Source organism: Xenia sp. Carnegie-2017, unplaced genomic scaffold (assembly GCF_021976095.1).
Source record: "Xenia sp. Carnegie-2017 unplaced genomic scaffold, XeniaSp_v1 HiC_scaffold_24, whole genome shotgun sequence".
Classification (NCBI taxonomy): domain Eukaryota; kingdom Metazoa; phylum Cnidaria; class Anthozoa; order Malacalcyonacea; family Xeniidae; genus Xenia; species Xenia sp. Carnegie-2017.
Window position 1 is genome coordinate 14,392,336 of NW_025813487.1, and position 14,524 is coordinate 14,406,859.

General features: G+C 36.6%; 1 protein-coding gene across 1 annotated transcript; it reads right to left on the reverse strand.

Moving 5' to 3' along the window:
* Window positions 1-44: 44 nt before the first annotated feature.
* On the reverse strand, window positions 45-13,985 carry LOC124452216 (sodium- and chloride-dependent transporter XTRP3-like). Its single transcript, XM_047002797.1, has 9 exons — window positions 13,752-13,985; window positions 13,202-13,414; window positions 9,981-10,054; window positions 8,068-8,840; window positions 2,921-3,381; window positions 2,726-2,836; window positions 1,356-1,565; window positions 980-1,072; window positions 45-269 (listed from the first exon to the last, which is right to left on the reverse strand). Exons 4-9 carry the CDS (start codon window positions 8,327-8,329, stop codon window positions 45-47), a joined length of 1,362 nt encoding a protein of 453 aa, XP_046858753.1. The 5' UTR covers window positions 8,330-8,840; window positions 9,981-10,054; window positions 13,202-13,414; window positions 13,752-13,985.
* Window positions 13,986-14,524: the final 539 nt, after the last annotated feature.

Sequence of the window (14,524 nt, forward strand, 5' to 3'; positions counted from 1 at the left end):
ACTGGATGTAATCTACCTATCGTTATGAATTTATATCTTCTCATTCATTGTGGTGTCAGAAATATCATACCAGTCAAGTATTCCTTCTTTATTTTGACTAAACCGAGATCCCTAATTGGTGTGACAATACCAGCGACATTTCCGAACATGCTACCCAATCCCAAAGTGAGCAACATACAGAAGAACAATACCGACCAAGCTTGAGGTGCTGGCATCTTGGTTATAGCTTCCGTAAACGCAATGAATGATAATCCCGTACCTTGGGCAACCTGTCATGGGATTCATAATCAATTGTCGGTCATCGTTCGACGCTTACAGGGTAAGGAGTGGTTAAGTTGTAGGTCATTAGAGAGTTCTGGTTGGGTGTTAACGGCAAACCTGATCTACCCGCTTGCCGTAGAGGTTTGCCGTTTTGAAAAAATTTGAATTTAGTATGGCGTCTTAAATTTGTAATTTAGAATTCGCATTGTCCTGAGCTAAATTTCATGTTGTGTTAAGAGTTTGTCGATAAAAAAGGCATATTCATGATGTATAGCTACATAAATTAATTATATTGAGCTATAAACTCCACTTGATTGTTCTACTAAAAGTACTAAAAAGCTTGCCGTAATTAACCTACAGTAAGAAGGGCCTCTTAAAACCTGAACCGCAAACCCCAATCATGGTCACGTGATATTTTGCAGTTAGCCATTAAACATTCGTCAAAACCGCGAAGTTAAATAAATTGTAAGACAAAGACTTGTTTGCGGTAATAAAGAAGAGCGTATTTTCAATGGTAAATGAAAACTATAGGTAGTTCTAACAGGAACTGTTGAAAGATATCCATAAATGAAATATAGCGAAGACGACAAGAAGTGACATCACCCTCAAAATGGGGACGTGGCTAGTTGTTGGAACTACCTAGTTGTAATATACCATGGCAAATACGCTATTCAAAGCAGTGTTTAGGTAAATATGATTGGCCAACGGCTCTACTTACGTCACTGAGGTAATCATCTAAGCTTTTACAAGTCTTATTGTCAGATATGCTGTACTGAAGAGACTCAATACATTCGTCACGTGCAGTCTTTGCCTAAAGTAGAAAAAGAATGATAGAAAAGGTTTCGTGAACAGCAGGTATTGTTCTTGTTGATACAAAAATCTTTTTATAAACAATGAAAGAAGAAGAGGGAGCGTGATTATAGTAGAAAGGCGTTTGTCAGAGAAACAGTACTGTTAAATGCGTGAGATTATTAAAAGAAAGGCGTTTTTCAATATTATGTAATATATTCGTGCATGGTGTTATGCACGTCTATATTCTTAAACATAAACGCGGTACTTCGACATACCTACATATCCCCGTCCACCCCTCTTACCTTGAATCCAAGAACACTAAAAACAACAACGCTTGCAAACACGGACGTGCCGCAGTTTATTAACGAAACCATGATGGCGTCTTTTTTGCAGTTGTTTTTTACTGGATTATAACTAGACATGGCAATGAGGCCACCAAACGATAGACTTAACGAAAAGAAGATCTGCGTAGCTGCTTCGAGCCATACTCTACCGTTGGCGAGTGTTTCAAACTGTAAAATATAAATAATAATTTTGATTACTAATTATTATAATGAAGTTAATCTTTCCTTATATTTATTGATGTAGTCCGGTGATGTAGGTTCTTCATCGAGAAAAATAAGTGCCTTTATACTGTAGTCTAATGGCCTTGCTATGTGGTGTCAAAGAAGAGGATACCCAGGACAGAGCAGCCTGGAGAAGTCTGATAGAACTGGGTCTCCGGCAAAGACCCGCTACCCGAGCAGGACAGAGCGGAGAAAGGTGACCAAGGTGACCATACTGTAGTCTAATGGCCAAAGCAGGAGTCATTGTAAATTGTGTCCTTATATACTCCAGTCTAGAGTCTTCATCACGAGTGATCTCATGTTGAAATTTGAACTCTTATATACTCCAGTCTAGTGTCTTCATCAGGAGTGATCTGATGCTGAAACTTGAGTGCTTTTATATTCGCATGTCTTCATGTGGAGTGATCTGATGTCGAAACTTGAGTCCTTATACACTCCAGTCTAGTGTCTTCATCAGGAGTGATCTCATGTTGAAACTTGAACTCTTATTTACTCCAGTCTAGTGTCTTCAACAGGAGTGATCTGATCAAAAGAACTCGAATTTTTTAAACACTCCAGTATTAAGTCTACATCAGTAGTCACCTGCCATTAAGATTTGAGTTCCTCCAAACATCAGTGTTTTCAATATAATAAGTCTAATGTCTCTAAAGGAGTGTTCTGTTGTAATAGCTTAAATTTTTAAGTATAACAATAATAGTGTAAGTTCGTCATGAAAATTATTTGATGTTAAAACTTGAGTCTTACATTTTGAATCCCCAGTACCTTATTATTACTATTATAAACAAATATTTGTATAGGTTAGACACTTAAAATAAAAGCTGTCGTCAACGCGTGTCTTATATGTTCCAATGTTGTGTATTAAGAAGGTGAAATCCTGATTTCAACATTTGACTGCCAAAATACTTTTTACCATAAGATCCCGTAATGTCATTTATTGCGCAGGGGATGGGGAGCTTCTTCACTACACTGAGATAAATAAACTTCGTACCGTTTCCAAATCCTTTCCATATCTATCTTAGCAAGAACGTTAGGAGCGTGTTTCCTTATTTCACCATATAGAATTTGAAACACTCATCGAAACATGACGCAGTCTGTAAGATACTCACCTTCGGTGTAAACATCCTTTTCAGTCCCCCAACGGCGCCGTCTAAAGTGATTGCCCGGATGAAAAATATCACAAGAACCACGTACGGGAATAATGCAGTTACGTAAACTGCCTAAATAAAGAATGAAAATTCCATTTTGACATCAAAATTCCAACACCGCCATGATATCCCGAAGAAGATCATCGATGTGCTTACCTTTCCCGTCGATTTCACACCCTTCATCGTACATAAGAATACCACAAGCCATGCGAGTAACAAGACTAGAGCAAGATGCCATTGGATGTGACCGGACTCTGCAATGGAAGGTGAAAGATCCAACGTCTTACGATACCAGTAATACGACGTCGCTCCGGCCCGTTGGCATTCAGGATCGGTTAGGTTACCGCCTGAAGTTATGGGGCAGTGTTCGTATGGAAGGGGATCTTGAAAGGATATGAACAGATAATAGAAGCACCAGGCAACGATCATGTTGTAGTAGATACAGATTAAGGTGGAGCAGACGATCGACGTCACACCTATACCGCCCAAGAAGGGACTCACTTGGCTCCAGGCTCCGACAGCGCCGGCACGCAGACGTTGTCCAATACCGAGTTCGATGAGAAAGATGGGGATGCCGAGGACAAAGAGGGATAGAAAATACGGTATAAGGAATGCACCTGAAAGAAAAATGGGAGGAATGTATCAGAAAGAAGTAAATAATGAGCAGTGACGACCACATTTAACGGAATTTTTTTCATTTTTCGAAACAAAGTTTGAGTCCTTTAAAACTATTTAAAAAAAAAACTCCCTGAGGTTTAAGCCGATTACCCAAAAAAGTACAGAAATTCGAAACAGACAATTTGCTTCAGGCTTTAATGAGGTATTTTGAGACGTAAACACCTCTAACAATGAAGTGTTGTAATATACTTTGACATCAAATCGATTACTTTAAATGCTACTTTAATGACACTGGCGAATTAACTGCCAAATAATTGGAATGCTTTATACACTTAATCTGGTGACCTCGAATAGCCTTGCTTATATTGACACTTAAGCCAGCTTAAGATAACAAATTTTATGGATTTTTGGCTTTACTTTAAAACAGGGTGACCACCAACAGTAACGGTATCACAACACTAACTAATAACGACTTAATCATACGATGCTGCTTTGAGGTGAAAAGCCTTCAGGTGTTAAAAAAAAATATCATGGCTATTATAGGATGACACGTGCAGGAGGATATGGCTACACGTGCAGGGGGATATGGCCACACGTATGAAAAGGGCGTTATGTATATAAAATGTACTGCTGTTGCCATCATGTTAAACGCAAAAAGTTAGATGAGCGTCGCGAGCAGAATTTCGTAATTTCATTCATTTTAATTCAGTCGCTAATTATAAAATTATTATCGCATATGAAACACATTTGCGTGTGAAGAGGAGGGTAGCCGGATAGCGTCCATTTGTGTGCAAAGGGGAGTGTTAACAATTTGAAAAATTTGGAGTATGTACCAAATGGACTAACCCTATACAGTAAAAACATCTTATCAATATTCACATACATGTAATTAAAAATCCTGAAATACCCTAAACGTTCATTCATAATGTTTATTCAGTTATCTTTTTTAGCGTCTATTAAGAGATCAATCGTTGTTACATCCAAAGTTTTTAGAATCTCGAGTGATTATACGATCGAATGTACATCGTAGACGGAAAAAACCCCGACAATTTCCGATGAAAATTCTCGACATTGCTAAAGGTCGCTTTCTCGTTAACTAAGATAATCAGAAATTGTTGTATCAACCTTATGGTCAATGTCGTTAGATCAACACTGTTAAAAAAACACGAGACTTGGACGATTTCGAATTTTTCTACGAAATGACAAAATAGCAAGTTCACTTCGCGTAGATAGCGAAATAATCATCAAGAGAGGGAAATTTGCATAAATAAATTCTAAAGGGATGGCACAATTATTGATCTTCACGTCTCCGCAACCAACCGAAAACTTCCTTTTTTCACCATTTCATTATTACTAATGCATTTAACACAGTTTGCGATCTCTCAGAATTAATATCAACACGGCCGTTCTCACATAAATACCACGGTCAGTGGCATTTAAGGTGTTTATGATGCAGGCTGTTGTTGTTGTTTTTAAGTTTTCACCTCCAAGGACTAATGCTTTATATGTAATGTTTAATTCATATTTAAAACCATGTAATTAAAATGAGAAGAGGTTAGGCAATCGCCCACCCGAACGTCATTCAAATAACTTCACTGAATTTGAAATGAGGCAATTCGTCACTGTACTATGCAAACTGCCAAAATAATATTTAATTAACTGCCGGACGTTATTCAGCCTCGCATATTTTACCTATTCACGGTTTCCTTTAGTTTGTTTAGATTACTTCATCTATTTGCGGTTTTGTCTAACTTCTGTGCGCTAATCTACTTTTATGGTCAAAGGTCACGACATGCAGCAAATATTTTGTTTAGTCACATGATGCTGAATTGAAATCACATGAGCGTCATTCAAAGAACATGAGAGATCTTTCCATGCAAGACTACCATTAATTTTGACATCCTTTCTTAAAAATACGTTACCTCCTTTCATGACAAATTTTAAGCGTTTTTTTACTGCACATTTTCTAACTAAACTTTAACTAGTCAGGATAAAACCCACTAAAATGTTCCTTTTAAATAACATGTGAATCTACTGATTTTCAATTTATCACTGCCCACTAAAATTGCGTATGCCGCCTTCCAAAACAATATCCTAAAGTCTCGCTATAAATAGGCTTCCTTAGATACAGACGTACGCTATAACCGATTCTCCGGAACTCCATTAAATTCTTTCCTACTTAAATCTAGCGCCTCTAACTAAAACTTCAAAATCCTCCTAAACACACTTTGAAAAATGAAGGGCGCTTAACCCAGACTCGTGTATGAAATTGGCGTCAAATAGAAAATGCGTCCACAGGGAAATCGCATATTTTTTCTTCAATAGCAGGTTCGGGTAAATGGGGTACCAATTTATGTGTTTCTCGTAAACTTTTGCAGCTATGCTCACGTAACTATACTCATGGTATCTTACTGGTTGGTGAACCGCAAAATGCACGGTGTTTAAGAAATTGTGAATTCTCTTTCATGCCAAGGCATGCAGGCATTCGACTGGATCTTACATAAAATCTTACATAACACTCAGCACGCAAATATTAGAATGTATTAAAACGAGGTGTGAATGGACACAAACAACGTAGAAACGTTTCCCGAACACGTGCAGTGTAAAATGAAGCTGCCCGACACGCCAATCAATGAGACTTTGAAAATTGAATATCGCTACAGGCAGGCCAACGGTTCGCGAGTGAACAGCCAATGAAATGGCAGCATGACATTATGAATGCAGACATTATTGACACTACTTTTTAGGAAGGTGGAGTGGTGGGCGTTCATATGGTTTTCCAGAATTTACAGATTAAGCTCACAAGGTCATTTTTTACTAACTGAAAATGGGAAAAACAGACCTTCGTCATGTTGTTTAATACGTTTGTTTTTCATAAAACATAACCAAGGGTCAAAAAATCGCGTTAGCTATCAAGTGGCTTGAAAGCACGTAACTATAAGAGAAAAATTAACATATAGAGAGAAATGGATTATAAACTGAGGACTGCATTGTGTCCTACACCCACACACATACAATGACAGACGTCCTGTTCAACGATGAAGCATGTTTCACCTTAATGACATGCAGGTAGTAAACCCTTAAAAAACAGGAAAAACAAATTGACTTTTCAACAACTGAAGTTTTAGAAAATTTAGTTTTCTTTTAACTAGTCTGATGAGTTTGTAGGTAATCACTTATAAGGAAAACATGCTCAGTTACTCGCAACTAGTTTAATTAGAGTAAAAACACCCCGAATTTAGCGATGTATCTTCATATGCTTTGCGTGTGTGCAATTCATTCGTGGGCGAAACAACTATAGCACCGTCACAAGACCACGCCGTTAACTTTTCCTAACTTGATTCAATTGTTTTACAATGAAAACTTATAACAACTTTTAAATCTAATTCTCGGTCAAACTGTGAAAGGGTTTCTTTTTTTGTGGGGGGTTTCAATAGCGTGAACGCGCAAAATAAGCATTAAGCAAACAAACGCACATATCCATGTGCTATTGCTTAGGATACAAGAAAAAAGTATTTCTTTGCAATGAAGCATATTTTCGAGGAAAGCGACGTCTCTTTGTATATCAGTGATAATGTCACAGCAAAAAATTGAAAGAATTTTATTGTACAACGTATGAAAACAGTTAACTACAGCGACATGCCCTTTCACGTTGAAGGAATTGCTTACAAATTTTTGACAGTGCTGTTATCAATACAACATGAACAGAAAACATTTGCGTCGATATTCAACATTTCTATGAATTTGTCTCTTTTTAACAGAGAAGCATGAGTCGAAAATCGCCCTATTTCGGAACAACAATCTCGCAATCAATTCTTAATTGCGACATGCATAACGACATAAGTACTTTTAAATGTGAAGGACTGGAAAGATAAAGCGATGCTATCGCGATTTTATGTTTTAAAAAAAACAGTTCTCTATTCGTAAGTTTACATTAGAGCTTATATATATATATATTTTCGAAAATAATGCACTTTGAGAATTTTCATTAAAACGCGCGGGCAAAAGTTGATAAATATTTTTACTACGGCTATCTAAAACTATATCCATGTAGCACGATTCTCAAAAAGGCTGGGTAAGCAAGACAACAGAGATTTTACTAAAGATTTTACTAAACCCAAGAACGAAATTTACTTCAGTGTTTTGGTAAAGTATCGAAAGTCCAAAGTGATTTGTTAGTGGAGAAGAGGTACCCAAACCTAGCTTCGGGGGTACCCTAAGACACCAATTATCATAACGTTGAATTTTCCTCCCCCCAAAAACACAGATCTCGAAGACAACAATTAGTTCAGCGCCCAATTCAAACACTGTACGTTCAAATGAAACAAACAGCACTACCCATGCTGTATCATTTAAGATCTGGAAACATTAAAATTGAGAAACAGGAAATCATCAGACTACTCGAATTAACCGCGTCCAATTTCAAGAAGACAAAAGACGCACACACATAAACACACATACATACTATACTACTTTGCGCAAAAAAAGCACGCGATAAAACACAAAAATATGAAGAAAATATTTAAATAGTGACGCTACCAACCAAAAGCATTAATATAGCTTCAACAACAACATGTGTAAAAGCTCGCGAGGCGACAGTACAGAGTGGCACACAACTGCGCTTTGTGCGATGGAAAATTGTGCGGAAAAATACTTGAACTAATAAATTAAACAAAGGGTGCTACCTCCGCCATTTTTCTGACACAAATATGGAAAACGCCAAACATTTCCGAGGCCAACAGCAAAGCCAATGGTGGCGAGCAGGAATTCAAATTTGTTGCCCCAAGAATCGCGCTCCTGGTCATCCTTCGATTCAATGGTAACACTCACAGCATTCTTCATTACCGGCGTCTGAGTATTCACGGAGCCGTTTTCATTTGGGGCTGAGTCGACGACAAATACATCATCTTGTCCGTTGTTAACTAATCCGCAGTCCTGACTAACCATTGTTTAATGTCAGTTCGGCGTTCGTCGATTTTGTGGAAATTACAAATGGAAAGTGTAGTACAATTATTTACGACGGAAGATCGTAATTCGGCTTTGAGACCTCACCACAAACGACACGTAGTATATATAGTAGGCCACATGGATGCTTACAGGGCACGTGATGCACGCGGTGTAACATTACACAAGCCATAATATAAACAAAACATATTTACTACACATGTGGTATGAACATCACGAATCACAAAGTACAAAGTCACACAAGTAATTATAGTGAAGTTGAATGATGAAATGAATGATGTCGGAATATAGTATGCATGCCTCATGATATTTCATGAGAACAGTTTAACGCCAGAAAATGTCGAAATAGCTAGACCAATCCTCGACTTTTTTTTTAACATACCGTCCCGACGTGCCTTTGAGTGATGCCTTCCTGTCCTCTCCATTTTCCTTCAGTTTGCAGGTACTTAACTTGGTCATCGTAATTCGTTAATTACTTGCTTTGCTCGCAGAACTAAGACAAAAAATCCAGAAATAAATTTTCTATCTAAAAGTATACCCACTTTGGTATTTGGTAACTTGGTGTAATGGTAATAACATAGCCACTAAGTGACGCAGTCAGCCCGCTTATTTAGTCCTGTTATGCAAATTTTTCTATGTTCATTCATAACAAGAAGCCATAGACTTCTAAGGATGTGAATCATGATAATGTCCCGAAATATATGTAACAGAAGTAAAACTAGCAAGTTGGGTACAATTGTTATCCTATGCTTGACAACACAATACACCGTTAGCCATACTCTTACAACACAGCATGCTCGAACAATATTCTGTCAAAGAGAAATTTTGGAAATACTAGATAACACAAAAATAAGAATTGGTTCGACACTCACAACTTTAAAAAAAGGGTGTCATAAAATGCGCACAAATGAATTAATCTTTTTATCTTAATAAATTGACGCTAATGCAAATAACCATGGAGGCATCCCACGTTTGTGTAATATTACTTAAGATCATTTTCTTCGTTCATAAAGGCTTTATAAAATAACAACAATATAACGCGTGCGCTGATTGGTCTATAGCTGAGTATACATTTGCCTGTGCAAACGGATCTGAGCTCAACCAATTAAATCAACGAATCAATCAGTGAAAGAGAATTTGCATGTCAATCATGAATAAATGTTGGAGAAAAAATTAAAACGTTTGTTTGAAATAAATTTAATTTATCTGTTTCGCATTATTGCTTTTAATAAAAGAAATGAGAGATGTTTTTCGTGTTTGCTCTGACCTATGTAAACCTAGGAGACGTTTGTGAGAACTCTCGACCACGTGTGGAGACGTTTGTAAGAGCACTCGAGCACGTGCTAACCCTGAACCTTCGGCCTCGGGGTTCGACCTGACCAGCTCTCAAGTTCTCCCAAAGGTCTCCTTGGTTTCATTAAGCCTGTGCAAACACAGTAAACATCTTTTATTTCTTAAATGCAACGCCATCCGTCAACATCGCAAACACACAATATCCTTTATTTTGTTTGATGTAAAATTTGTAAAATAGTAATTTCATTGTAAAAAAACATTACACATGATAATCTTCTGCCTCGTTTCTGTATGCTTAACAGGTGTTTAATTTGTTGCGCAAAAGGCCAATGTTTATTACCTTTCTCCAAAAATAATTTTTCCGATAGGCAGGGGAGTGGCAGACGATGTTTGCTACACATTTTCACGGGATTTCTATAAAGAATGCAATCATTGACTGTATATTTAAAAAAACTTTAAAAAGGAACGGTGTGTTTATTTAAAAATGCCCATGAAAGCGTAAACTTTAACGAAAACGCTATTCTTCATAAATATTAAATGATGTATACAATCATAATTGATGTGTACAATCAGAATGCAGATTTACTTCCGCTAAGTAAATTCTAAAGGTCACCATTATTCATTTATTTGTTTTTACAAACCTTCAGGTCTCACAGTTAGTGAACACAAAAATATTTGCATGGTGGGAGTAAAAAGTCGGGCTGGCTACGCTACTCTTGATTGGTATGTATGTATTTTCGATAGATGTTGTGATTCTTTTTTGGTAAAGGATATGTTAATTATACTAAAAATTGTCACAAGTGAAACTTATGTCAAGGACAACCATACTCATATGAGACCTTACTGGCAACATTTCACAATGAAGTGGATTTCACATGGTGCTTAATGGTGGTAAATAGAGAGCCATCGATGACATTCTCATGAATAGAATCAAAATAAACTTGAAGTAAACACAAGATAAGTCAAGTGGTTCAAATTAAAATCATGAACACAAAATGTGATGGCCATTCTTTGAAAACAGGCCAAATTTACCAAAAATGTTGATTGCACCATTTTTATAATCGATCACGAGCTTCAAGCATTTGATCGCTGGTGCTGACCGCTGAGTCGTGCAAGCACATACACGCACAAGCCTATATGCGTGATATATTTTAACTACAGAAAGCGTAAATAGTCGACATACACTGAACATCATGAGTTTTAAAGAGCTCGTGTAAACAACTTTTTATTTAGCAGGATATTTGGCAAATGGATTAACTTTGAAATGCTTGAAACACGTGCATGAGGGGTACACATTGGGGTGTGTGGGAAGAATGGGGAATTGTGATAAACGAGTCAACTTTTCTATTTTCTATTTTCTACAGAAAGTCGGTCCAGAGGCAGTTAGAAGATACTAAAAAGTCAATCGCTGAACGTGTAAAGATTCCGTCTTTTTTGGTATGTAGATCACCTGCACAAATCGTTTCCACCTTCGCACATATCCAGCCCGAAAGTTTAGTCATGTTATGTAAATATTAGGTTTTCACTCGCCGTAAAACAATAGATTTCTAAAAATAAATTCTGCTAATAATCTAAAGGTTACATAACACGATCAAAGTTATAGCTTGCTTCGCCACAGCATGAACAATTTCGTAAACAAGAGCGTGAAAATAAATTAGTTTTTAAATGATCCTCGCGGTAAAAATGGTAATTTACCACCACATTTGCTCGTTTGCGGCGTTCAACGTAGCTAAAAACTCGTCATAAGCAATCATGTGCTCACACAAGTAAAATAAACAGCGACGTTTTAGCACAGTGAAGACCATCAATTTATGTAAACAGCTATATTACACCATGTAATTTCAGTAAGTTATGTCTTCAAACATGTATGAACTTTGCCCCCAACGCGTGTGATCTTTTCTGGAATACAGGACATTTCAATTCACTTCAAACATAAAATGTTGACCTTTACAATTCACAAATTATAAGTCCTTTTGTTGCAACGAGAATAATTTCAACAGATAATACCATCTATGTAAGAATACATGCATTTGTGCATCTTGTTGTTCATATCTTGAAATTCATATTTTAAAAGTTCAATGTCACATCATTTTCAACATAATGCTGTTCTTGTCTGAAATTAAGTGCTTAATTGCACCACTTCTCCAATTACGACGAAAATTTGTTAAAAAAAAAAACAAGATTGACTTACAATACATACAAAATGATGAATTCTAATATGTCCCGACAAGATATTAATCATTCTTACTTGCAAATTAGAAAATTTATAACATAAGAGTATAAATTAAAGTTTATAGATGTAGATCGCCCATTTTAGTGAGGTTTAGACCAATCTTTCGACATCCTTAGAGGAAGTCTTCTTCAACGTCAAGTGACACTGACTGCAAACCTGGACAATCTACATCTATACAAAATTCACTTTATAAATGTTTAGTTTTACAAAGTTCACAGCATTTTATGTCCTTCAAGTTTTCATCATACATTTATTTTGTATGCAAGTTGCTCAGTTGCTCAGATGTTGAGTTCGACAAATGGTCGATAGCAGAATATATATAATATATTAATGCTATTAATAATAGGATTAATATATTATATATATTCTCTGATGATGGCTTTGGAATAAGGTCGACAGCAGGTTAGTAGAGTCCTGAGAAGAACTGTTGTTGTTGATGTTGACTGACGTTTTGACAACCTTAGCTGTAGTCATTTTCAGAGTCAAGTGAAGATGTCTAGAGCAATGGTTGTCGCATCTTGACTCTGAAGATGACTACAGCTAAGGTTGTCGAAACGTCAGTCAGCACCAACACCAACATTCCTTCTCAGGACTCAACTAGCCTGGATGGATGATCTACATTTACAAACATCTAATGCTAGTGTACCGTTGATCTAAGAACTAAGAACTAAAACAGTTACTTTTCCGCTAAGCAACCGAGGTATTCTATAACAGTGTTTTCAAGACAACTTTACACGAATTTCAAGACAACTTTACACAAAAGTACTTTTGAAATACTAAACAAATGCAAAGAAACTGACCCAAATGCAGGATAAAATAATGGACGGTCAAATAACATTAATATCTCAAATTAATCACCTCAAGTACCACTCATGGTTTCTCTAAAATAATCATTTTCAATATACTACATACATCAAAACTCATTTAGTTTCTTTACAAACAAACATCATTGATGTTTGTTTGTAAAGCCGTCTGGCTTCCCTACATACTCGAGTTTGTTTATGCCCCATGAAGTAGCGAAACCGGCTCGTTTTTTTCCCTAAAATGCAAATATGTTTGTCTTCATTCAATGCAAAACAATAAATAGAATTGATTTACTGAAGAAATACAATAAAAATTTTGATGAAAAATTTCCATTGTAGAAGTAAAGATCGGTCTGTCTTCGCCACAGGCCCGAAGAGAATCACAACAGATCTAATTTATCTACTTTTCATCTATAAAGAAAATAAACTATACCCCAGTCCAGACTAAATTCTTTAAGTCATTCGTGCTGTTTATGCTATGTTTAGTATGTTTACTCTGTAAACTTTGAAATTCAAAACACTTACCATTTTATAAAGGTTGTCGCTCGAAAGATCATGTGATGCGTACGGTCAATGCGACGTCACCAATGGAAGAGGCAAGTGTAAATAGATAAATTTCAGTTCAATTTTCTGTACTCGGTGAGCAGGATGAAACAGTGGTCAGCGGTCGTTACGTTGATTATCGCGAAGATGGCTGACGACATTTAGCCAATAAGGGACAGCCAACATAAACCCAAACTACATAAAATAAATGGAACAGCCGAGGAATGCATGTGAACATTAAAACGAATGACCATCACATGCGAATGTCTAGAATTAGAGACTTCATACATTTAAAGCTAGTTTATCTGACACTTTAGTCATAATTCATAGCTATATGTCATTGTAAATTGTAAATCAAATTCGGTTTCCATGTAATAATCAATTGAAAATTGTCAATTCTTAAAGCTTCAAATACACAATTATGATGATAACATGATTTGCACGATACTAGACCTCATTCACAACTTGATCTGCAAAATATTTATTCCTAAGCTGAAATCGGTCATTTGATGCACATGAAAGACATACATACATTTTTCCACACTGCGATCTATGTCCATCAAGTGATGCAACATCATACATACAAGTTTCACAACGACTGACCGCCATCAACTGATGTAACGTCGGCAACAACACGTCCCATATATATTACAGGAGCAAAGCTCATAGCTTGTAAAACATCAACATCTTGTGCTTTTAGTTCGAAGGCCATTTAAACGGAGAATACATACGTAAAAGCAAATGCAACCTACGTAATCTAAAAATTTTAGTGAGCAGCCTGGGAGCAAACTACCGAAAAACTCGAATTTCTCGCGTGTACTCCACGCATTGATGTAAAAAAACCGGAACGCTGCATGTCGCCAAAATTTTCAAGCTGCACTATTTTAAGTCTTATGATAAAATAACAACATTAAAACGCGTGAGCTGATTGGTCTATAGCTAAGTTTGCATTATCCAGTGCAGGCCAATCTGAGCTAAACCATTAATCATATTAATTAAAAAGAATTTGCAAATCAACCATCAGTATATGGTAAAGGAAATTTAAATTTATCTGTTTTGCATTATTGTTATTTTATAAAAAATAAAAGATGCTTTTCGTGTTTGCACTGGCTTATGCAAACCTCGAAGACGTTTGTGAGAACTCTCCAGCATGTGCAACCCACGACCTTCGGTTTCGGGCTTGCAGTGATCTGCTCTCGAGTTCTCCCAAAGGTCTCTTCGGTTTGCATAAGCCTGTGCAAACACAGCAAACATCTTTTATTTTTTAATTGATGCAAAACCAAAATACAGTTTTTGAGTTACAAA

Excerpts from the sequence above, each read along its gene's own strand:
- LOC124452216 (XM_047002797.1), bottom strand. The coding sequence starts at position 8,329 with ATGGTTAGTCAGGACTGCGGATTAGTTAACAACGGACAAGATGATGTA. Across the intron at positions 3,382-8,067 it reads GTGTCAGAAAAATGGCGGAG|GTGCATTCCTTATACCGTAT; the intron begins GTAGCACCCTTT and ends TTTTTCTTTCAG. Across the intron at positions 1,073-1,355 it reads TTAGTGTTCTTGGATTCAAG|GCAAAGACTGCACGTGACGA; the intron begins GTAAGAGGGGTG and ends TTTCTACTTTAG.